The following is a 26,572-nucleotide window of genomic DNA, read 5'->3' on the forward strand; positions in this document are numbered from 1 at the left end:
GAAAGGGGGAATAAAATACTTAAGTATTCTTGGTCATTAAATAATTAGAATTCGTGAGTATAAATTCAACCGGGAATAATTGTCGTGAAAACTCTGTGAAATCACTCCTCTAGAAATTTTATCTCATTGATATTTCTCAATTTGGTGATTAAATCAATACTCATTTGCGATTAATTAATTTTTAGCAAACCAAATCTTTTATTGATTTTCCTAGATAAAGTCGCGACTATTTTAATTACAAGTACTGATATATTTTTAGTTATACACTACTCGTGGGAACGATACTTTACTTCTATATATTAAAACTTGACAACCGTGCGCTTGCGAGCGGAAATTATGCAACACCCCGACGCTCAAGTCAGGGAGTGAGAGTATAATCATAGAGCAGCTAAGAGTGCTGCTAAAGACCAATATATTGAATAATTAAGTAGACACTAAAACCTGAGATTTATAAGAGAGTACTTGAGTGAGATGTGCGTGATGTCCAAATTCTAAATTGGGTCTAATCTTGACGAACCTGTTCATGAGATATGAATCATATATCTGATCGAATCTACAATAATTTATATATCAAAAGTTACATGTCAGATAATACATTGACATCACGTTTCGGTAACCATCTATAACCATGGGAAACATCTCAAGTAATTCATGTTGACATCACGTGTACAAACTTGAGAATAAAAGAGAAACAGTGAGGTTACTGTAAGCCACCAAATAAGACCACACATTATTCACTCGCGCTTCACAAGTCATGCTTCCTCATTCAATTCCCCCCTCTTCACGTCACTCTCAGATCTGAAATCCACCTCCCAGCTCGCATTTTCGCTACCAAATTCCATCATATTTACCCATCTACCTTGTTTTATCAGATCTGATCCATATTTAACCAATGTGCTGAGCCTAGTCATCCAATTTTCCAATTTTGATTACATCTTGTTTCTTATATGTTGTGATAATTACTGTTTGTTGTTGGGCTTTCGATTGTTGCTACACAGTTGACATTGTGTTTGTTATACAGTTTATATGGAAATGCAATCAGGGGCAGTGGTTGTGCCGGAGAAAATCCCGTGGTACAACCACCATCAGCATCCGATGGATGAGAAGGAAGGGTTCTTGATGTGGCTGAGGGGCGAATTTGCTGCTGCGAATGCGATTATAGACGCGCTCTGCTACCATATGCAGTCGGTGGGGGAGCCGGGGGAGTACGATGGTGTGATGGGGTGCATTCAGCAGAGGAGGTGTAACTGGAACGCGGTTCTGCATATGCAGCAGTATTTCTCTGTGGCCGACGTGATTTACGCGTTGCAGCAGGCGGGGTGGAGGCGGCAGCAGAAAGTGGTGGGGTTTGAAGGGGGTGGGAGGAAGGAGTATAGAAGAGGAGGGAGGGGGTATAGAGGAGGTGCCGAGGCTCATGGTTTTGGACGCGAGGTAAATGGGAAGGCTTGGAGTGTAAACGAGAAGAGTAAAGTGTACGCGAATGGGAAAGTTATGGAGGAAGAGGGTTTGGTGGAAGTGAAGAGTGAAGAGGACGATAACGAAGGTTTGTTTTCTCGTGATATTTTTATATGCAAAAAGGTCTCATGATTGTGTTCTTATGGATATGCTTTTCTATTGTTGATAATGAATTACCATAATTTGATTACTTTCTTGTATTTTAGCTTAATTAATGGGAAGCTACTAAGTTTCCAAATTGGACGTGCTTGGGTTATTTTGTTTTTTCAGTTTACATGTAGTAAATTTGCATTTATTGCCCAATTACAACTATGTGATGGTCACTTGGTGGCAGGAGGGGTATTACTTGGCAATCGTTTGTTTATTTTTTCCGTTGGAACTGTTTGGCACTTGTGATTAGGCTGTGTATTGCATTATCACCACTTAAAATCCTTGATTTTTAAATAGTACAGAAACAATCATTTTTTAAGTGGTAGGCCGAATTTTAGAATACTGCTAGTTCAAATTCAATTACTTTAAAATCCTTGATTTTTAAATATTATCGAAACAATCTTTTTTTCTGCCTAGGCGCTACTCACCGTCCGACCGCACCGAAAAAGTGGTAGTCGGCCAGCCTAGACAGTAGTATGAGAAGTAATATGGGGAAAAATGATTGTGCTTGTTATAACAGTTGTCATCGTTGCTCCGACTTCTGATAGGGATTGGAGGACTCCGAACCTGAAATTTGAAGCGCGAGATTGGAGGACTGAGATTTCTGAATCTACTAGACTAAGTATTTATTTGTGGGTTAAGGGGCTTGCTAATGGAATAGGCCCATTTAGATCCTATCTAGTTGGAGAAAGCGTGTAAGTTTAAAACAATTTTTATTTTTTATGATTAATAACACAATTTTTATTTTTATCATGAAACCGCCTAGCCTAAGATAAACAATTCGTTTAACCTCAATTTCCGGTTAGCGTGGACTCAGTTGATTTTTCTAATGTGGTCATCTGAGGAGAGTGTGGAAAAGCTTTGGAAGACATACAGCATAAAATAGGCACATCCATAGCTTTTAGAATTTTCCTTAGTCTTGGGTGCTTTTGAGTGTCCTGGGGAAATTTTCTTTTAATGATGTGGCTAGTAGGAGTTCATAATTAATTGTGTTGCTTTAACTCAAACCTGTCAAGCTCGAGCTCTTTTATGAGCCATGCTTGAGCTATAGCTTGAAGTATCATTGTTTGAAATTTGGGCAAACTTTGTTAGTTTTAATTATAGCTTGTTTTTTTGGGGGCTTGTGATGATATTATCTTATTAATAAGGATAACTTGTTTTGAAACGACAACTTATAATAATATTATTAAAAACGATAGTCAGAAAAACCATATATTATATGTTGATGGCCTCATGTTCAAGCTCAAGCTTGATCCATAAGAACAAGCTCTTGGCAACTTGGACCCCCATACATACACGGTTGATAGTTAAAACGAATTGCTCACATGCCTGTGTTAAAGTAGCTATTTGGGATTGCAACATGGATACTGAAAAATGTTAAAAACTCGATTATGATTATATTCACCTGAAACGTTCTTTAGAGTCTTGTCCATCCTACCTTTCCTCTTTTGTGATTGCTTTTTTTTTTTCAAAAGAGTTTGGGATATATATAACCTAATAATTGAAATTTAAACTGGATAAAATTGATATATTTGTTCAAGGTTCTCAAAAGTCAAACCCGATTATATTTCCCTTCACACCAAATGAGAAAATTGTCAAGGGAGAGGGATGTAATTACTACATTAACTAAACCAAGTTGCTAGAATGGGTTGCCATGCTTGAGTTGATTATTTTGCACTACTTTTCTTGTGCAAATGGTTTTCTAGTGCTTTCTGAAGTTTCCAGTACGGAATGAGTTTTATTTGTTTTATGTGAGGATATATATCACGGCCAGCTGGTCCTATTTCTGGCAATAACAGTGAGGTTTCACTTGAAATCAACTACATTGAGAATTACTGTGCCTGGTATGAGAGGATCTATTTTGCCAGTCTTGTTGCTTATCTTTGATTTGACAGAACTGGATGAAAAATCTGAAGTGGAAAACACCCAGGGAGCTGTTGTTCAAGTGGAAGACAAGAGAGAAGGTGTGTGATCAAGATGTTTTCTCACCCTTTTGGCCATATATCTCCCCTCATCTGCTTTATTGTTTTGGAGGACCTAGACTTTTAGTTTCATACTGGGCTGGTTTATTCCTCTGGTTTGTAATGTATTATTTTGGGAATGAACAACTGTAAATACTAACATGATCACTTTCACATTGTTCATTATTATGTGTGGTATCTCTTTTTGTGATAAAATATTCAACTGTGTTTTTCTAAACCCAATTTATTTCTAATGATTAAATGGAGTAATGGAGTTTTTGACTTGAATCACATCTAAAAAATAATTTACATACAAGGAAAATTTCCAGCTGAACTTCGGGAATAAGTTTCTTATCCTGTTTGCCTCCTTTCTCAGGGTCTAGCAATGTGGATGAAGCTGGAGTACTTCAGAAACTGCCGGAGAAACATAATCTTAGAATCAGTTCGAAAACTTTTGTTGCTACTGAGATATTTGATGGTGAATCGGTAATTGTTTCATTCTTACATTTTTGGCCGAATTACAAATAAAAAATCCTCCAAAAACCATATCAAATAATTTTTAATCTTGAAACCTGTTCCCCTAATTTTTACCCTGCATGTCAATGTTGAGTGATTCTTGTTGGCAAAAAACTGATGGCTATTTTGTTATATGAATGTCTAATTTTTAACTAGAAAATTGGTTAGCTTAATTAGGAAAATCATTCAAAATAAAAAATTAAAATAACAAGACCGTCTAAAGTATCATTTTTAATGTTTCATATGATTTAGAATAATTCGATAATAAAATATTTTGTCAATTTTTCTACAAATAAACCAAGGGGAATAAAGGAAAATAATACTAAATTTCAAGGGGCACCAATGAAATAGTATTTTCTAGTTGAAATGCATTTTCTTGGTTTAATCCGATACATATGATTTAATTTTAGGTGCTATTTGGTAATTTCCCATATTTATTCTTAGAACATTGATTAAAGTTATTTGATTCATGATCTGGTTCAATTTCTACAGATGAATGTAGTTGATGGAATGAAGCTTTTTGAAAACCTGTTCGACATATCAGAAACTTCAAAACTCACCTCCTTGGTTAATGATTTGAGAGCAGCTGGGAGGAGGGGAAAGTTGCGAGGTTTGTAACTTTTAGCCATTTATGTATCTGGAACGGATTAAATGAATCCATGTTTTGTATTTCGTTGTGTTTTCATTTACATTTCAGTTCTACATTCAATTTTCCCATCAAAACAAAAGGGTCCTTGATGGGAGAAATGTAGGATAAAAAGCTTAACCAGCACTCACAAACATTACTCTTGTGCTTATTTAGATAATAGATTTGCGAGTTAATAACACTCATAAAGTGAACTGAAAAGTATAGTTGCCCGCCTATTTTATGTTTTATTGGAATTTCTTTCCTTATCCCTGGCGTGTTCTGGTCAGATAAAATTAGTTTTTGGCTGTCATTACCAGAAAAAAAGGATATTGTCTGTGTAACACTCAATGAATGGCTATTTGCATGAGTTTCCTGTTTTATGTGGGACTATTAGGATTAAAGTTATATTGGTTTGATTTCCTTATGTTTAACTATTCAGTAACATAACAGTGTCGTGGTATTGGATTTCATGATGGAACAGTTAGAAAATACTAATGAACGCATTTTCCTTTGATTTTAAAAGGAAGCACTAAGGAAATAGCTGCACAAATATGTTGTAAGTAATATATTTGGCAATCAAAATTAATTTATTTTCTTGTTTCATCATATTCAAGCACATTATAAATTGTATAACTTGATATCAGCTTTACTTTATATTGATTTCCTATTGAATTTCCTCATTAAATTCTGGAATAAAACATATTTTGTCCCCTAAACAATCTATTTCATTCTTGTGAGTGCAAGATGTTTTGAAAGGATAAGAACGGAAAAGTCCCTTGTTATTTTTTAAATCGCCTCGATTAACAAGGTTGAGGTAGAAAATCTTTTAGCATAAAGAATTTTAAGTTCCAACACAGAACTAATGGGTGGGAAGATTATTTGGATATGGTTCACAATGGCTTATCCATTTCCTTGGTTAATGATTGAGTGCAGCTGGGAGGAGGGGAAAGTTGCTAGGTGTGTAACTTTTAGCAATTTACGTTTCTGGATCAGATGAAACGAAACCGTGTTTTGTAATTGTGTTTTCATTTACATTTCAGTTCTACATTAAATTTGTCCATCAAAACAAAAGGGCTCATATGTCCTTGATGGGGAAAGTATAGGATAAAAAGCTTAACCAGCTCTCACAAACATTACTCTTGTGGTTATTTGATAATAGATTTGTGAGTTAATAACAACAATCATAAAGTGAACTGAAAACTATAGTTTCCCGCCTACTTTATGTTTTATTGGAATTTCTTTCATTATCCTCGGTGTGTTCTGGTTGGATAAAATTGGTTTTTGGCTGTCATTACCAGGAAAAGGGACATTGTCTGCGTAACACTCAAGAATGGATATTTGCATGTGTTTCTGTTTTATGTGGGACAATCAGGATTCAAGTTATATTGTTTGATTTCCTTGTGTTTAACAAATCAGTAACGTAACAGTGTTATGATATCTGATTACATGATGGAACACTTCGAAATACTAACGAACGCATTTTCCTTTGATTTTAAGAGGAATCACCAAGGATATATCTGCACAAATATGTTATAATTAATATATTTGACAATCAAAATTAATTTATTTTCTTGTTTCATCATATTCAAGCAAATTATAAACTGTGGTAACTTGATATCAGCTTTACTTTATATTGTTTTCCTACCGAATTTCCTCGATAAAATTCTGTAAAACATGCTTTGTCCCCTAAACAATCTATTCATTCTTGTGAGTGCAATCATGTGATGATTGATTTGTCCCTTGTAATTTTTTAAACCGCCTCGATTAACAATGTTGAGGTAGAAAATCTTTTAGCATAAAGAATTTTAAGTTCCAACACAGAACTAATGGGTAGGAAAATCATTTGGGTATGGTTCAGCGATGGCTTATCCATCTCCTTGTGTCTTTATTTCTAAATTGTATGTTTCTTTTCCGGCAGTAAATATTATAATCATAGCGTATACCTTCTAAATTTCATAGGAGTGCCAAATTTTATTTAGAAGTGCAAATTTTATTCTTCCTTATTAAATTACAATTTGTGGTGTATATGAATATCAACTTTATGTCAATTTTTCTTGATAGAATTTTCTTTAAACTAAATCATAATTTATAGGTAAAAACATGAGTACTATGTTCAACCTATATGAACTGTGAAGTGTCTTTTCATTTGGCAATTTCTTTAGTAGCACCAGACTTTATGTCCAATCATTATCAGATCTTTGTTTCTTTGCACATGTTTTGCAATAAAATTTGAAATTTGGTATGCCCATTAATCGATTTCATACGTACTTGTATTCCATTTGCATATCATTACTCTTGCTCAATGTTGCGTATTTTCACTACCGCAAGTGTACTGTGTCAAGTTTTAGTACTGGTTAGAGTACAAATATCGATACCACAAGGAGTAATTATTTAAAACTGTATATTAATTACCATAATTGACATAGTTCAACTTTATTTAGAAAAATCCATGAGATGGTTTATAATCAATTCAGACAAAATAACAGATTATGTAAATCTTATGCACGCAGTCGAAATTCAGTGGGTAAAGCAATCTAGAGATATGATTTCGTCGAGTCTCCCCTATGCTAAATTAAAATTGACTGACATTGAATTAAATCGCATCATGTTTATTAACCAAGAACGCAAAATTTTTTTATTCCCTTTTTCAAGTGATAAATAGAACTGTATTACCTATTACCGATTTTAATATGTCTATTCAAAATCATGTAACACGTAATAAATGCAAACAAGGTTCTCTTATGGATTCGCCAAAGTTATACGTATTTTGCACGTTATAAACTTCTGACGATGTGATTTCCCCTGTCCTAATCTCAATCCCCTCTTTCGAGTGTTAGATCTCAATTATTAGATCAGTCGAATTATGGCCAGTAATCAAAAGCATTAAAGACAAGAAATCACAACTAAACACGATGAATTAATACAATGAAAATTCAAAACTTCTTCTATAACATAGGTTCGACCACGACTACGTCAATCTCTAGAAAATTTCATGCTCGAATTTAAATCAATACAAAACCTGTTTGTAATCATTAAGAACGTAAAAGTAAAGAACCGAATTAGGAACGTGTTTAGGAGAGATGAAAGCGTGTCTCCGTGTCCGGATTCAGCGTCTTCTATCTCTGTTCTTCGCGTCCCGTGCTCCGTGCTCTGAACTTCTCTCATTTTTTCGAGTGATATGTCGGCTGCTTGTCACAAATTTCAGAACCTCCTTTCAAATCGCACATCGTAACCTATTTAATTATGAGATTCGCGTCGCGCGCATATGTGCGCCCTAAACTCGCGCATGTGCGCGGTTTCTTCTGTACGTGAGTTTCATCTCTCGCGCATATGTGCGCCCAAGTCCCGCGCATATGGGCGAGAGTCTCTGTTTTGCTTCTCTTCTCGCGTGTCTTGCGCGCATCGTGCATATGCGCGCCCATGACTGGCGCATATGCGCGGGTCTTGCTGCTTCAATTCTGGGCAATGCTCACGCTTTTCTTCTGAGCGTCATTTTTCGCTCCTTTTCACGCCATGTCCAAGCCTTACCTAGATTTCTGCAATCACACTAAAATAACAAAAAAAACGCATAATTCTGCCTAAGAAAACTAACAATCTAAATGCATTATAAGGATAATTTAAGTGCACAAAATACACTTATCAAATCCCCCCAAACTTAACTTTTGCTAGTCCCGAGCAAAAATAATAATAAAATAAAACATTAACTAGACTAGACTCAACACATCATAAAGAAAGTAGCTGAACGAACAAGAATTGTGGAATAAAAGGATAACCACTAGCCTCAGAGATTTCAGTCCCCATCATATTGAATCAAACACATGCCACATTACTCACAGTTTACGTGCATGTGTGTTTTGCTATTCTTGTTTACCCAATCCAAATGCCAAGATAAGTTCATAACTTTTTATCTCATAAAATTCTGGACTCCTCGACACACATGTAATTAGCAAAACTATTGAGACACACATTTACCTTCACAAATCAACAGGACTTATAGGGTAACATTTGGCTAAACAAAATGGCAATCTGAAGACAATAATTAACCAAACAAAGTCCAATATCATGAGATGCGCACATGTACACAATCAAATTCTGTCTATCAACCGCATTTTTGAAGTGTCCATAAGCTTAACTTTGACAACTCTTCTCCACTAGTATTTTGGGTACGTGTGACTCGGTTAATAGGTCTTTTAAGCTTATAACGTTAGGCTATGGCTAATGGCTACAAATGAAGATAGGGAATCAAAAGTGAGAGAAACAAACCAATTTATTTTTCAACACGCTTCTCCTTCTTCCTCTTGTTTCACATCCACTTGCTTTGCCACAACATATTCACCATTTTGTCCTCTTTTTCACATCAATACGTGATACTCTTTTATTCTTTATTCAACTTTTTCCTTCTCCCTTTTCTCAACATCTTTTTTTTTTCAATGATACTCTTATGCGCGCACAAGGGAGAAGAACTTTTGTAGTGATACACAGATTCGTTTTCTCTCAGTTTTCGGTAGGTACTAGTGTATATGCTCAAAAGTTGGTAGTTGACGTAGGGATTTAGAATTGATACGAATGGGGGCTTTTGTGTGCCTTGGCACACTCCATTCGATTTTCATTAAGCTGAAACATGGGACACTAGGGTATAATATGATGTTATGGGTAGGCTTGAAAGGCTCAAACGTTCCAAAATTCGCCTAAATCATCCCTAAGATACAAAACCCGTATCTCGCCTCGAAGAGTGCCAAACCAAGTTCTAGACTACTTTCAATTTACCAATCAACAAACACAGATAGATCATGTTTTCGGGTATTCAAACAGAACAAATCACACATCTCATTCTCATTTAGGCACAAAGGGCTAACAATTGACAAACTATTCAAGGAAAAACAGGACCAACATAAATCAAAGAATGCCTGAATCATTTTTGTGTTAGTGAACATGTAACTCAACAACAAGTAATCAACATGCAGGTTTTGGAGTCCATCCATACATTCCAATTCACAAATTACGTGAACACTCTCTTGACATCGGATGTATCAACAATCATAGTAATCGTGAATTAATGTGTAAACGGTGAAGTAAAGATAGCATGCATTTAGATTCGTAATCATGGAACAACATGTGTTTTGGGTCAACTCTCATCATTGTTTGGTTATTACCTTAATTCTACAACTCTAAAAAAAAACAATTTAACGACTAAAAATGGACATAAAGACTAAATTAAATAATTTTTTTTATACAAATAAACAAAAAAAAATTAATCACCCCCCAAACTTAAATATGCATTGTCCTCAATGTATAAACAGGAAAGAATGGAACAATCATACCTCCCACGACGAGCGTCAGTGCTCGCCGTCATCATGATCGACATCCTCATCCATGTGCTGGGGTGGGGTCTGTGGAGGAGGTCCTGGATACTGTGGTGGCCATACAGGTGGCTGGGGAAACATGGGATCCTCCAGACCTATAGGTGGAAACCGCTGAGCGAGCACGGCAGGGAAGTCCATCATATATCTCATAAAATGGTCGGTGCGGAAATGAAGTGTATCCAGCACCTGGCGCTGCTCGACGAGTAACCGCCTCTGATCCTGCATCTCGTTTTCTAGCCGCCTAAATCTGTCTCCCTTGCGCTCTCTGGCTGCTGCAGGTGGTGGTGGTGGTAGTTGTGGTTGTGGGAGCTCCTCTTCGTCCGGGAACTCATGGGGAACATAGGATGCGGCTCCAAAGAAAGCAACAATGGGGGCCTTCGGCTTGAGCACTGGTTCATCAGGGGCCCATGATACGCCGGCCTGGCGGCATAGCTCGGTAACAATGTGGGGACAAGGAAGAGCAACCGTGGCTAACCCTGCGCCGGCTCTCATAATCGAGTCATAAATGATTTTCCCCACGTCAACTGATTTGCCATCAGGATAGCATAAACCAATGCGGCTTTGTCTTTGGTGACATCGTAGTAGTGAGAGGACGGGAGAATTCGGGCCAGTACAAAAGATGTCCAAGCACTTGCGCTAGGGCCCATGTCGGTTTTTTTAAAAGAAGTAGGCCTGCTCAAGCTCATTTTCCAGACAGCGCCAGCTTGACATATGGTCCGGATGACCTCTGTGTAATCAACACCCGCTTCGAGGAATTCACTGTATTCGTCCTAATCGAAGCTGGGCATCTGATCTAGCATGTTGATCGTTCGAGAGTCGAACAACACCAATTTACCTCGGACCAATACTTTAGACTCATCATGCCGAATCCGGAGGTTGACATAGAATTCTCGCACAACCGAGATAACGGCATCCGACGGGTGTTGAGCGAATTCAACCCATCCTCTACGTTCTAGTTCCTCTATGATCACACCACATGGAATGGACAAATTGAACCCCCGTTCCGGTATGATGGGCCGTGTCATAGAACTATCATATATTTGTTGGGGCTCTTCATTCCAAAATCTGTGAGAATCGAAGCTTGAAGAGGAAGAGGCACCCTTTTTTGATTTCCTTCTCGGCGCCATAGGATACAATAATGCTAACGCTCAGACCCACACACTAAATTCAACTAATCAAGTAGCAGAGCAAATATCTCACCACACCAACAGATCCGTCAATGTAAACCTCAGTCACAAAATGATTTATAACAATTCGAAGTACCAAACTCACGATATCAAGAGTTCCCCAAGTTGCTTGAACCAATTTCTAACTAATCTGAAAATTTTAACCAAAAGCTGGAGAAAACTCTTACTTGAACGAGAAGATGACCGGAATTAGGAGTGTGGTCTTAAGCCACGACGGTGATTGAATGTGGCGGTCGGCTTTCCGTGAGAGGCGGTGGCGGTCGGCTTTCCGTGAGAGTCGGCGGCGGTATTTCGAGGGAGGCGGCTGTGAGGTTTTCTGAGAGGGGAGGTTGCTGGTGCTTATTTCTGAAGAAGGGTTTCGGCTCTTTTTTTTTTAAAACTGGGTCGCGCGCATATGTGCGTCCTGAAGCGGCGCATATGCGCCGAGGCTACTGTCAAGCTTTGTTGTCATATGGCGCATTTGCGCGTCCTTTGTGGCGCATATGCGCGATGGTCTCTGCCTCGCATTCGGTCTTTCGATATGCGCCGCACCTTCTGCCTTCCGAGTTGGGTATCTTGTGTTTTCGCACATATGCGCGTCCTGAAGCGGCGCATATACGCGGCCCGTCTGCCTGTTACGTGCATGTGCGCGAAAATAAATCGCGCATATGCGCGATGCACACTGTCCATATATTTTTTTTAATTTTAATACCTGCAAAAATAAAAGATTCAAATAAATACTTGAATAGAGAAAACTAAAATTAACAACTAAGGAATTGAAATAAAATAATAATAACAAAACAAATGCAAAAATAAATAAGTGTGGGTTGCCTCCCACACAGTGCTTGGTTTATAGTCATCAACCTAACTTTCTCTCCAGTCTACTTTGGTTAACCAAGTGGAATGTTGTTCATGTGTCGCACTTCACTTCCAAAGTAATGCTTGACCCTCTGACCATTTACTTTAAATGTCTGACCATTGTTGCACTTCAACTCAATCGCACCATGTGGATACACTGTTTCCACTGTGAATGGTCCAGACCATCGTGATTTTAACTTACCAGGAAACAACCTCAATCTATAATTGAATAATAACACCTGTTGCCCTGGTTCGAAATCTCGTCGAAGAATATGCTTATCGTGCCATTTCTTGGTTTTTCTTTGTATATCTTAGCATTTTCATATGCATCATTCCTGAATTCCTCCATTTCATTCAGCTGCAGCAGTCGCTGTTTGCCAGATGTTCCCATATCAAAATTTAGCTTTTCACAGCCCAAAATGCTTTGTGCTCCAGTTCCAAAGGTAGATGGCAAGCTTTCCCAAAGACCAACCTATAAGATGACATCCCGATAGGTGTCTTGTATGCAGTCCTGTACTCCCATAACGCATCATCCAGTTTATTTGCCCAATCCTTCCAATTTGTCTTCACTGTTTTTTCTTATATCTGCTTGATCTCCCGGTTGGATATTTCTGCTTGCCCATTAGTTTGCGGTGGTATGCCAGTGTCACCCTGTGTTTCACATCATACTTAGCCAACAGTGAGTTTTTGTTATAGAAATGTGTACCTTCATCACTGATTAAGGCTCTAGGCATTTCAAATCTTGTGAAGATGTTCCTGTGGACAAACTTAACAACAACTCGAGCATCATTAGTACTGGTGGCAAATGCTTCCACCCATCTAGAGACATAGTCAACAGCGAGTAAAATATAAGATTGACCAAAAGAAGATGGGAACGGACCCATAAAGTCAATACCCCAGACATCAAAAAGTTCCACCTCCAAAATATTTGGTAGTGGTAACTAATGGCGTCTAGAAATATTGCCAACTCTTTGGCATTTATCACAAGACTTTACTAAAGTATAACTGTCTTTGACAAATTAGGCCAATAAAAACCTGACTGTAATACCTTAGCTGCTGTTTTAGATGCTCTGAAGTGTCCACCGTAGGGTGAGGAAATGACACTACTCTAGAATCGTACCCGCTTCTTCCTCTGCTACACATCGTCTAATTATCTGATTAGCGCATCTCTTGAACAAGAAAGGATCATCCCACAGATAAAACTTGGCATCATGAAGAAATTTCTTCTTTTGGTGATAAGTTAAATCTAGTGGTAATTCTCATGCAGCAAGAAAATTAGCTATATCTGCAAACCAAGTATGTGTAACATTTACCTTGAAGAGTTGTTCGTCTGGGAACGACTCATTGATCATTCCACCTTCAGTTCTTTCTTCCAACTCTAGGCGTGACAAGTGATCTGCCACCTGGTTCTCACAACCTTTCTTGTCTTTGACTTCAAAGTCAAATTCTTGAAGTAGGAGTATCCATCGTATCAACCTGGGTTTTGCATCTTTTTTGGCAAACAAGTAACGAAGAGCTGCATGGTAAGTGAAAATCGTTATCTTTGTGCCAATGAGATATGTTCTGAACTTGTCGAATGCAAACACCACTGCTAGCATCTCTTTCTCAGTAGTTGTGTAATTCTGTTGTGCTGCATTAAGTGTACGACTTGCATAGTAGATAGCTTTGAATATCTTGTCTCGTCTCTGTCCCAATGTTGCTCCCACAGCATAGTCGCTAGCGTCACACATGAGCTCAAATGGCTCCTTCCAATCAGGCACTATCATAATGGGTGCAGAATCAATGCTGTCTTGATCCTGTTAAACGCGTGCAAACAATCATCGTCAAAAATAAATGTAGAATCTTTCTCTAACAAATTACATAAAGGTCTAGTAATTTTAGAGAAATCTTTAATATAACGACGATAGAACCCGGCATGTCCCAAGAAACTTCTGATCCCTTTCACATTCTTCAGTGGTGGGAGATTTTCAATTGCCACAACTTTGGCTCTGTCCACTTCTATCCTTCTGGCTGAATTTTTGTGCCCAAGCACATACCTTCTTGGACCATGAAGTGACATTTTTCCCAATTCAACACTAAATTCTTTGCCTGACATCTCTGCAAAACAAGCGTTAGATTCTGCAAACAATGATCAAATGATGAACCAAAGACAGATATATCATCCATAAAAACTTCCATTATTTCCTCGACCATGTCAGAAAATATGGCCATCATACACCTCTGAAAAGTAGCAGGTGCATTGCAAACACCAAATGGCATTCTCCTGAAAGAAAATGTGTCGTAGGGGCAAGTGAAGGTAGTCTTCTCTTGATCCTCCGGTGCTATGACAATTTGATTGTAACCTGAATAACCATCTAGAAAGCAATAATAATGATAACCACCTACTCTATCAAGCATCTGGTCAATAAAGGGAAGATTGCATCATTCAATTTCCTGTAATCTATGCACACTCGCCAACCAGTCACTGGACGAGTTGAAATTAATTCATTCATTTCATTCTTCACCACAGTTATACCCCCTTCTTAGGCACTACTTGTACTGGTGAAAACCAAAAACTGTCAAATATAGCATAAATAACACCAGCATTTAACAATTTTAATACCTCAGCTCTCATAACCTCCTTCATGGCTGGATTAATCCTCCTCTGATGATCAACATAGGGGGAATAAGACTCTTGCATCAAGATTTTATGCATACAAACAGTAGGGCTAATCCCCTTGATATCAGAAATTGTCCATCCCAACGCAGATTTAAACTCTCGCAATACCCTCAACAACTTATCCTTTTCTTCAATAGTAAGAGCAGAAGAGATGATTACCGGATAGGACGAACTCTCGTCTAGGAATGCATAGCACAAGTGACTCGGTAAATCTTTTAATGCAGGGGATGTTTTTGGTACCTCTTTACTTGCATCTTCAAGTAACTCTTCTTGCTGGGCATCAATCTTTTCTTTAGACAGCGTATTGAGAGCAAGTAATTCCTCCCGCACATCCCAGCCCTCTTCATCCACTATGGAAGTCGATTCCAATAAGCATCTCTCCAAGGAGTCTTTCGTCAACTTACCTGCACTCACTTGAGATACACATGAATCAATGATATCAATACTATTACAAGTACTTACCTCATTTGGTCTCCTGATGGTGTCGTAGATGTTGAACACCACTTCATCTCCAACTACTCTCAGTGTTAGCTCGCCCTTGTGCACATCAATCAGGGCCTTTCCGGTGGCCAAGAATGGTCTTCCAAAGATAAGCGGGGTCTCCTGGTCTTCTTCCATATCTAAAATGACAAAATAAGCAGGAAATATGAATTTGTTTACCTTTACCAGCACATCCTCTACTATCCCTCGTGGATAGGTAAGTGATCTGTCCGCCAGCTGCAAAGTAATAGTGCTAGGCTTCACCTCACCAAGCTCCAAGGTCCTGTAAATAGAAAAAAGGCATTAAATTAATACTGGCACCTAAATCACACAAAGCTCTATTTACTCTAGAACCACCAATAACACAAGGGATAGTAAAACTCCCTGGATCTTTGAGTTTTTGTAGTAGCTTCCTTTGGAGTATGACACTGCACTCTTCTGTTGGTTTCACGGTCTCAAATTCTTGAAGTTTCCTCTTTTTGGACATCACATCCTTGATGAACTTAGCATAATTGGGCATATGCTTCAATGCATCGGCAAATGGGATGTTAATGTGTATTTTCTTGAAGATTTCCAGGTACTTCGCAAACTGATCATCTAACTCTTTCTTCTTGAACCTCTGTGGATATGGAAGATTCACCTTTGGCAAGGGCTGCTGTTTAAGTACTTTCTCAGGTTCCTCTACTTTATCATTTTCAACACCTGCACCATTTTCATCATCTTTCTCAACAAGGATCTCTACATTCTCTTCAGCAGGCTCTGGGACTCCAATTTCATTGCCACACCTTAGTGCGATAGCTTTGCATTGCTCCCTAGGATTCACCTCTGTATTGCTTGGGAACTGTCCTCTATTTTGATCTTTCAAAGCATTAGCTAGTTGCCCAATCTGTGTTTCTAAAGATTTCATCGTGGCACCCATATTGCACATGTGTGTATCCATGTTATCAAGACGAGACTCAGTTCTAGCCATTCTTTTCCCAGATTCAGTCCCAAACGTCCCAACTAGATCCTGAAAATATGGTTTTCTCTCATCCTTCTGTGTATTGAACCCCGGTGGAGGATTCAACACATTCTTGTTCGCATAAGAGAAATTCTCGTGATTCCTCAAACCTGGATGATAAGTATTAGGGGGAGGATTACCTCGATAACCTCTATAGCCACGATTGTTATTGATGTACTGAGCTTCCTCCACAACTGGCTCTTCCTCAGCAGTCACCAATGCCACATTAGACGTAGATTGACCTTGCTTGTTCATCGCTGCAATCTGTGCTGTTAATGCCGAAACCTGTGCAATAATTGATGTGATCAGGGTCTACGGCATACACTCCAGCAGGTTTCCTTGATCCAGATCTTTCACTCGGTCACTGATAACTGTTAATGGTCACCTGTTCAAGCAATTCATAGGCTTCATCAGGTGTTTTAGAAAAAATAGTACTCCTCGGCGGCTGCATCCACATTCCCTCTAGTCGGCCCATCTAATACATTGTAAAACAACTCAATCTGCACCCAATCTGCATATCCATGATTCGGACACTTCTTGAGTAATTCTTTGTATCGCTCCCATGCCTCATATAACACTTCGAGTTCCCTCTGCCTGAAGTTGGTGATCTCTATTTTCAGCTGAGCAGATTTAGCAGGACGAAAATACTTTGATAGAAACTTTGTAACCAAATCTGCCCATGTAGTAATATTTCCCAAAGGTAGAGATTGGAGCCAACTTCTAGCTTGATCCCTGAGAGAAAACGGAAACAGGCGCAATCAAATAATTTCGTCAGAAACACCGTTAATTTTTACCGTGTCCGTGATATCCAGAAAAGTTTTGAGGTGAAGATGGGCATACAGTGGCTGCTCCTTCAAACTGGTTCTGTTGAACTATGTTGATGAGTGCAAGCTTTAGCTCGAAGTTGTCAGCAGCAATGGTTCCGCGAGCTATTCCAGAATAATGAGCGTTTATGACTGAGCGAAAATGTTCTCGGATTGGCACCTCTTTCGGGAGCTCCTTCTGATGATCTCTGTTTTCAGCCATTGCTTTTATTTCTTCTCTTCTTGCTTTCCTTAATCTCCTGACAGTCCTTTCGATTTCCGGATCAAAAATCAGCAAGTCGGGATTTTGATATTTTCGCATACACTGCAAAACAGAGAAGATTATCAATTAACAAAATAAATAAATGAAATAAAATCTAAATTAAAGTCAAGACTACTTAGTAACGATATTAATATGCAATTAAATAGTTTACTCCCCGGCAACGGCGCAAAAAACTTGTTGCGTATTTTTTACTACCGCAAGTGTACGGTGTCAAGTTTTAGTACTGGTTATAATACAGATATCGATCCCACGAGGAGTAATTATTTAAAACTGTATATTAATTACCATAATTGACATAGTTCAACTTTATTTAGAAAAATCAATGAGATGGTTTATAATCAATTCAGACAAAATAACAGATGCATGCAGTCGAGATTCAGTGGTTAAAGCAATCTAGAGATATGATTTCGTCGAGTCTACCCTATGTTAAATTAAAATTGAATGACATTGAATTAAATCGCATCATGTTTATTAACCAAGAACTCGAAATTTTTCTATTCTCTTTTTCAAGTGATAAATAGCACTGTATTAACTATTACCGATTTTAATATGTCTATTCAAAATCATGTAACACGTAATAAATGCAAACAAGGTTCTCTTATGGATTCGCCAAAGTTATACGTCTTTTGCACGTTATAAACTTGTGACGATGTGATTTCCCCTGTCCTAATATCAATCCCCTCTTTCGAGTGTTAGATATCAATTATTAGATCAGTCGAATTATGACCAGTAATTCAAAAACATTAGAGACAAGAAATCACAAATAAACACGATGAATTAATACAATGAAAATTCAAAACGTCTATAACATAAGTTCGACTACGACTACGTCAATCTCTAGAAAATAAAATTTAGTTTATGCTCGAATTTAAATCAATACAGAACCTGTTTTTAATTATTTAGAACGTAAAAGTAAAGAATCGAATTAGGAACGTGTTTAGGAGAGATGAAAGCGTGTCTCCGTGTCCGGATTCAGCGTCTTCTATATCTGTTCTTCGCGTCCCGTGCTCTGTGCTCTGACCTTTTCTCCTTTTCTCGAGTGATATGTCGGCTGCTTGTCACAAATTTAAGAACCCCCCTTCAAAGCCCACGTCGTATCCTATTTAATTCTGAGATTCGCGTCGCGTGCATACGCGCGCCCTAAACACTTGCATATGCGTGGGTTCTTCTCTACGTGAGTTTCATCTCTCGCGCATATGCGAGACTCTCTGTTTGCTTCTTTTCTCGCCTGTCTTGCGCGCATATGCGCGCCCATGACTTGCGCATATGCGTGGGTCTTGATGCTTCAATTCTGGGCAATGCTCACACTTTTCTTCTAAGCGTCATTTTTCGCTCCTTATCACGCCCATGTCCGAGCCTTACCTAGATTTCTGCAATCACACTAAAAATAACAAAAAAACGCATAATTCTGCTCTAGAAAAATAACAATCTATAACAATCTAAATGCATTGTAAGGATAATTTAAGTGCACAAAATGCACTTATCACTCAATGTTCTAAAAAGTACCCATCAAGCGCGAAACATGTTAAAAAATCTTCGATCCGAGGAAACAAGGAGAAAAAGTAGTCAACCATAGGTTGACCACATTAATCGATAAAAATAAACCTCAAGGGTGCCAATAGACCCTGATGCTGTAATGGACAATATTGGCAGACGATATAAATGAAGAAGATGATAATGAATTATAATAGTCCGACAAAGAGCTAAGCAATTAGAATTAGTTCAGAGAATTATTAATATTTGTGATTTTGAAACTTTTGTGTTTTTTAGAACTTGAAATTGCATGCATTTATTCTTAAATCTTGTATGTTAATATTTTTATTTAAGCTTGACCGTAATGTTTTGTAACTCTGCTTTTTTTAGAGCCTTGCTCTTTCTTATTTGGTTATTTGTTTATCTCCTTTGTAAATTCATTGTCGTTTGAAGGGTCATAAAATTGAATAGTGAAGAAGGGAGAAGGGATAATAGAGTTTTCTGCCGATAGAATCTGGATTACTCCTACCTATTCTTCTTTTTTGTCGCTCGCATTGTCTTTGATGACCAATGGTTGTATTGTACGTATACAGATTGGTTTGAGTTTATGCAGTGGCAACACTCTTCTCATTTTCTATGTCAAGGAAATCATATATTGGAAAACGGTATACCCTACTAAACAACAATTCCACTTCGTAGACTATGAATTGAGATTCTAATCTTTTTTATTAGAAATATTGATTTGAATCCATGTATAGGTTGCATAAGATCGTAATATTTGATGGATTAGTTTAAAGCATGCGTTTAGATGCAAAGAAAGGTCGAAATATGCTGGATAACACAGTTTTTAAAAAATAGTGAAAGATGATATTCGAAAAATGAAAAAGGATGTTCACCAGGAGCAAGAAGTAAAACGTATAATATGTTATAGGCAAAAAATAGTTTAAATTAGTGGAGACTATTTTATTCTAGCGATGCCACTGAAGAAATTTGATTAGTCGTACTAAAAAATTAACAAAGGCAGAGACCAGCAACATCACTTTTCCGTGAATGGGAAAATTAAGTAGCATTTGGTTGGGGTTTATATTATTTCCTACCCGAAGTTAGAAAGTTTAAAATGATGCTTGTTAATTATTTGAGATTGTGTTTGGTTAGTTTTGGAATATGAATTCGGTTTTTAAAATTTGAATTTGTTAGTTGGATATGTAGTGTTTTGGAAATGACGTGATGTTACAGAGAGAAATATGTTAGTATAACGGGATGAAAATAAGTTACGGATAAGCTTTGGAGTGGAGAAATGTCTATTGAAAGCCAAACTATGACGATCTCAATGTATTCCCCAATGACAAACAATTTTCGTATCACTTGGAATGTTTTTTCAGTTGTATATTTTAAATATAGCCTACTATTTGATTTTATCTAATCTTAGAAAGCTTTGAGGTGTGCTGAATTCCAACTTTTAAGCTTGTGCAAAGTAATACATGCAAATATCTTACCTCAATCTTGCAGTACAATTTTGGATGCTATGAACTAATGAATATAACGTAGGCCTACCAGAGTTAGCTAATTTTTGTGCAAGGGGGAGAAAAATATACATCTATGATTTATATTGTGTGGGTAAGAATCCAAGCATTTATAAAACACAAACATTAACATACTCATAACTAGGTTGGTTTGCAAACATATCACTCAATCAACTACTTCTGTAACTTAAAAGATATGTACGTTCTCATGATAGAATCTTATTTATGATTTTCATGTAGGCTTAGTGGCTTATTAGCTACCAACCATAAATTTGTTTCTCGACTAGACAAAACAATAATAAGAACTTTAAGTTTTAGTGTTTAATATATTTATTGTAAAAATTATTGAAATTAATATTAAGAATTGAACAATGAAACTGTGTGATTTTGACTTGTAAAAGTGTACTACAAATGTTATTGAATTTCCGTGACACTGATTGTATGCAATTCAATACTGTGGGAGTGCATGTACTTCAAAAACTCTTTTTGAATACAGGTATTTGGATAATAAAAAAGCTCGTTGATTTAAAGTTCCATTAATTGATTGTAAGAATCATCCTAAATGAAGCTTAAATAATTTGAGAAGATAGATTGGACATTATCTTTTCCTGTAGCACATTGGAATTTTGGCCAAAGCTATAGTGTAGCAATACTTCTCAATATTTGTTGATTAAAATAAACGATTAAACAATACGAAGATAACCATTGAGAAATGCTTTGTGAAGCGTGCAGATAAGATTTTTGTATTTTGTATTGGATGACATATTTAAAGCAAGAGAGGATGTGAAATGTAGGGTTCTGTTCGTCCTGGTGGTTGGGGGGTGGATGATGTTATCTAAGATTTTCTATTGAACAAATCTTGAAAATTTGTGGCTTCCCTTGAATTAATCAGTCAAATGATCTTGAATGGTTTCGTACCTGGATGGATTGTTTACAAGATAAGTGCTTGGTTAACATTACCAAAATCGATAACTAGTTGTAACAGTACAACTCAATCATTAAACCATACAGTAGCCTAAGTACTGTTTCGATCATTCGCCCGTTATTGATTCACATCAATTCCCCTCCCTATAGTTTTCAGCTTATTATAATCCTCAACTCAGGTACCATTTGTTGGACCGAACACTTGCAACACCAAAAACTTTAACTAGTGATACTGGTGTAAGTGAAATCTTTTAAATCTTGTAGCACACCCTAAGCAACACATTTAGATTGCTCTTCTAGCAGAGGTAATTATTGTTTTCTAACCATGAATACCTTGTAGCCAACACTATTTTCATTTTGTACTTGTGAGAAATTTTTGTTGTCTATTTCCGACCATTCTGGCAGCCATATTGATAATTTTTCTGTTGTGTTAAATAATGTTCAGATGTTGAAGCTTGTTCGATATTGTCGAACAATAATGTTAACGTCGAGAATATGTTGATTTGTCTGTTTTACAGCAGTGTGAAAGATTTGATTAGACTATGTTTTTGGTTAATCTAAGATTCTGTCAATTAATTATTCTACTCTCAATTGAAGCAAATGCTTTATGTGTGGGTGTGATCCATTTACATGTGGAGTTTTGTAAGTAATCATTGTGTCTTATCCAGGTCAAACTTTTGTCATCTCAAAGAGACCCATGAAGGGACATGGAAGAGAAATGATCCAGTTAGGTGTTCCAATTGCAGATGCACCTCGTGAGGACGAAGCTGCTGCTGGAACCTCTACAGGCATGTTGAAGGATCAAGGAAATTATTTAACAATTTCTTTTCTTTTTAGGGGGTTGGCAGAATTGGGTCAGAGTGCTCACCCTCTCACCACCATCCCCTTTTCTTATTGGACACATTTACTAGAATTACAAATAAATTTTGCAGATCCCAAAGCAGAGCCGATTCCTGACTTGCTGCATGATGTTATTGAACGGTTGCTAAATGTACATGCTTTCAGTGTAAAGCCAGACTCATGTGTCATAGATATTTTTAACGAGGTTTCCCCTGATAACTTAACTTTAAAGAATTTGATGATTTGCTAGCTGAGCCGGGCAGATCTAACTTGTTTTTTCATACTTCAAGGGTGATTACTCACAGCCTCGTATCTGGCCACAGTGGGTTGGAAGGCCTGTATGTTTACTGTTCTTGACCATTTGTGAGATGACTTTTGGTAAGGTAATAGCTATGGATCATCCTGGGGATTATCGAGGTGCTCTAAAACTCTCCCTTTCTCCTGGGTATATAACAGCTTTCTTTTCTCCTCTAGATTACCACCTTATATATTATTCTACCTTTTATATTTGAACAAATCACGTAACCCTTTGTTTTCCAAAGATCTAGTTTGGAATTAGATTCAAATGTTCTGTGACTGTACGTGCTAATTTCCTTGGTTGGTTTATTCATCATCAAGTCTGTGATAAACACTACTTCTTTTGTTTAATATCATGGAATATTTTCTGCACTGCATTTATGTTTTCATTCCTGTCACAAGTTACCATGATTTTGTCCTGTTATGTAAATGGTTTTAATTATTTTTAACGAACAGATCCATTCTTGTCATGGAAGGAAGCTCCGCTGATTTTTGCAGACATGCCATATCTTCCACGCGGAATCAGCGAATACTTGTTACGCTGACAAAATCACAAACGAATAAGTATCCTTCTGGAGAAGTTCATCGTTTTCCTACTCCACTGACGCATTCCTCATATTGGGTCCCGCCACTTAGCAGATCACCGAGTCACATACATCTGGTGGCGGGAAAACATCTTGGCTCCATTCCAACTGCTGTGGTGCCACGTACTGCAACTGGTCATCCTCATTTGCCCCGGCCAAATGGCGTCCAGCCTGTATTTGTTCCAGTCCCTCTTGCTCAAGCCGTAGCATTTCCTGCTCCAGTTGTTCTACCTCCTACTGTTGCTGGATGGTCTACAGCTCCTCCCAGGCATCCTCCACCTCGTTTGCTGGCCCCTGGCACGGGTGTCTTTCTTCCTCCGCAGGGTTCTGGTAATGCATCAAATCCACCCTCATCTACCCCAGCAACTGAAAATATGACCATGGAGGCACCATCTTTGTCAGATAAGGCTTTGGGCCAATCAAATGGTACAAGCACCTCTGCGGAAGTGGACAATCAATCTTCAAAGCAGGAATGCAATGGAAGTATAGATGGAATGAGAGGGGAGACGGTAATTGAGAAGCAAGAGCTGGATCAAAATCTCATTTCAGCTAAATCAACTGCATCAGTTTAGGTAAACAGAGGAATATATAGAGAAGCTTCAAGGCATAAAAATTTAAGATTGGAGACAGGCAGCAAACTTCAATGAGTTCAGAAAAAATGCGAAGAGCGGCAAATATCAAGAGTTACACACTTCCAGCAGGGTGAATGGAGAGAGTACCCTTGCTTTTTGGTATATTGTTGCCTTTACACGGCACACTTTATTCACACGATGAGCTTTTGTTGATGTTGGATTATATCGTAGTTTCCATCTCTTTCATTTTTCAGTAATATAGTAGGAATGGTTCCTTTTTTCCTACTGGCCTGATTTTTCGGTCTAAAGATAGGATGTTTAGCATACGACTATGCAGGTTTTTGACACTTGAGCTTTGATTCTTGAAGTGGTTCTTTGTTGTTCTTAACCCTTCACCATAGCTGAGGACTCAGCTGGTAGATTCATGGAAATTTTGGCTTAAGAACAATATGATTTTGATGGTAGCCTGTGAACTTTGAGACTATGAAATCGTCTACACAGAGACAAGATTGATTTATCTCAGCTGTCCGGTGAAATTTAGTTAACTTGTTTGGTCATGCTCGGTAGGCCCGAAGTTCTGATTATGATCAAGTGAAGAAAATTGAAATATAAGTCGATGGATCACTTTGATTTATAGGATGTGTCAGTAGTAAAAGTGCAAGATTAGGTCTTTTGAATTTACTGACATGACTCTAGCTCAGAAATGGTTCTTTGAAAATGGGAGCCGACTCTGGGGCTAATTGAACTTTTTATTTCATGATTCTGATGAATGTTAATAATATTAATATTATTAATTAAAAATGGTAAAAGTTCACATCACAAATTGTAATTAACACAATCTAATAATCACTGCTTACGTTTGTCTGCTAATTCCGAACTTGTGTTTTTAATCTAGTTAAATTATGTTCAACATTTAAACTTTTTTTAAAAAATTTACTCAATCAAAACTGAGTATATCCAGAAAATTTGTATACATTTTATTTTGGTAAAATTTGTCAGTTTTGCATAGAAATTTGTTTGGGTGTCGTATATCTTGTCCATAAGGTAGTGGCACTCAAATCATGGACGATCGTATTGATCATTAATAACATAAAACCATGCGTAGGGGCTTTCAAATTTTACCTCCAAGCGAATCATGCTTGGTGATGTGATTTTTCAATCACGAAAAGCAAACACACTTAAAAACAGAGCCACGCTCTCGATTCGATGAACAAAGAACGTCGTGTTGTCTCGATATTTTGAAACAAAAAACGGTTTTGTGATTTTCACTTCTAAGCGATGGAAACTTAGCAATAAATATTCACGATATGAAACAATCGAATTTCAGACGAACTTTCAAAGAACTCGTCTTTGACAATTTGTGTGAAAACAATTGACAAACGCCATAAAGATGAGATCTTTGATAAGTTTGATTTTGAATAACAAAGCAAAAGCTTTGAAAAAATTTGAGAGAAAACTCAAAATATTTTTATAAAACTCTAGATAATTTTCTTTACAATGACAAAATTCGTCCATATATAAAAATTACAACCAAAAATGCAATCTAGGTTTTCTAGGAAAATTCTGCATTGCGACGCGCGTTGGTGCGCGCAGCGTTCTGTCTTTGGCCAGCAGGGGGCGCGTGGTGGCACCTGTTTTGGCGCGGGTGCACGCCTAGATGCGCGGCTGCGCCACTTCTGCCACGGGTGCGCGCGCCGTTTTTCCCGGTGTGCATGCGGCTGCGAGTCTTTTTGTGCAGGTGCGCGCCAGCTGCTGTCCTCTTGGGCCATTTTGTACTCGCATGCTTGGTTGCTCGGGACTCCTTCATTGTATTCTTTGTTGCCTCCTCCACTTGCTTGAAGATGCTTGATTCATCATCATTAAGCTTGAAGGTCCGAACCAACTACGCTTCTTAAATCTCCTTCTAATCATTTGCACGACATGCTCGATCAGATTCATATCATTTGGGTATACGGATCCAACTAGTTTGGATTTTAAGCGGAGTTAGCTCGTCTAGATAGAACAACGAACGAACGTCTTCTTTGTTCTCCTTTGCTTATTCCTTAATAAAGTCCATGATTGAATTTCTTAATCCCTCATTTGACGGCTCTAGAAACCAAGATAAATTATGTTTTGAGATGAAAAGAATAAGTAATTCCCACGAAACCCTTGGCTGGCGTTGAAGGGTTCGGCCGAATTCTTTTGAGAGGAGAGATAACTTTCTTGTTCTAAAAATTTTGTGTGTTGGCGAAGTCTAACTTGGCTTCTTTTATTATATTTAGTCTTAATGAGCTTCAAATTCAAGTTATAGTCTACTTTAAGAATGTAACATCTACTAATTTAAAATGTGGAATGTTTTTTTTAAAAAAGCTCACATTTTCGTAAAAATCATATAAATATTTTGCGTGCATGCAACCCTACTGAAAAAGATATCATTTGAAAATAATCGTGAATAATTAACAATTTAAGATAGTGAAGTTTGAAATGGCCAAACTCGACCAACAGAAAATGCATAAACAAAATGAGTAAAATTCCTATTAATGCATCATCGTAACAAAACCAATGTAATAAAATGCTCATCTCCTCTCAAACCTCAAAAATCATAATGTGCGGAAGAAACGTGGTCCTCGGATCGTGCACGCACATCCAGTACTGGCTACCCAGAGTTCGGCACTTCCAGTCCCCTCGGAAACATGCTCACCTGCATCACACACGTCTAGTGAGTCTAAAGACTCAACACATGTGAGGCCCCAGGTCCGATATCTAATACTAATAATTATAATGGTAACAAACCAAATGATTGAGTAAAATACATAATTTGTGGTTCACAAATCCATATAAACATCGTCAAAATAATTTAAATGTCTCAAATGTTTGAAAATAAATTTCAACATGCCAAACAAAAGTAATCCCAACATCATAAAATAGCTCCTAAGACCCGAGAATCCCACTCTAACTCGTATCTCCTCGCCTGGAGCTGGACTTTGGCATCCCAAGCCTCGCCTCACCTACCGTCAAGCACATGAAAACAAGAGGTAGCCGACGTGCCGGTGAGTAT

At 37.7% G+C, this 26,572-nt stretch overlaps 1 protein-coding gene and 1 non-coding gene across 3 annotated transcripts; both read left to right on the plus strand.

The window, feature by feature from the left end:
• The first annotated feature begins 701 nt into the window (after nt 1-701).
• On the plus strand, nt 702-23,777 carry LOC140837299 (RNA demethylase ALKBH10B). Of its 2 annotated transcripts, XM_073203428.1 has the most exons (8): nt 703-1,543; nt 3,501-3,569; nt 3,943-4,052; nt 4,575-4,692; nt 21,911-22,030; nt 22,175-22,287; nt 22,373-22,527; nt 22,836-23,777. In XM_073203428.1, exons 1-8 carry the CDS (start codon nt 1,027-1,029, stop codon nt 23,533-23,535), a joined length of 1,902 nt encoding a protein of 633 aa, XP_073059529.1. In that variant the 5' UTR covers nt 703-1,026; the 3' UTR covers nt 23,536-23,777. The 2 variants fall into 2 exon arrangements, with proteins under 2 accessions (XP_073059528.1, XP_073059529.1); XM_073203427.1 differs by having other exon boundaries at nt 702-1,543; nt 21,911-22,287.
• Nucleotides 16,753-16,859, plus strand: LOC140837557 (small nucleolar RNA R71). The gene has a single exon (XR_012119385.1). It is a non-coding gene; the product is annotated as a small nucleolar RNA R71 (small nucleolar RNA).
• Nucleotides 23,778-26,572: the final 2,795 nt, after the last annotated feature.

This window comes from Primulina eburnea, chromosome 7 (assembly GCF_022965805.1).
Source record: "Primulina eburnea isolate SZY01 chromosome 7, ASM2296580v1, whole genome shotgun sequence".
NCBI lineage: Eukaryota > Viridiplantae > Streptophyta > Magnoliopsida > Lamiales > Gesneriaceae > Primulina > Primulina eburnea.

What these genes read in the sequence shown, in the direction of transcription:
- LOC140837299 (XM_073203427.1), top strand. Translation starts at nt 1,027, where the DNA reads ATGGAAATGCAATCAGGGGCAGTGGTTGTGCCGGAGAAAATCCCGTGG. An exon ending in AGTGGAAGACAAGAGAGAAG is followed by an intron (nt 3,570 to 3,942) that starts GTGTGTGATCAA and finishes CTCCTTTCTCAG; the next exon opens with GGTCTAGCAATGTGGATGAA. An exon ending in TCATAGATATTTTTAACGAG is followed by an intron (nt 22,288 to 22,372) that starts GTTTCCCCTGAT and finishes TCATACTTCAAG; the next exon opens with GGTGATTACTCACAGCCTCG.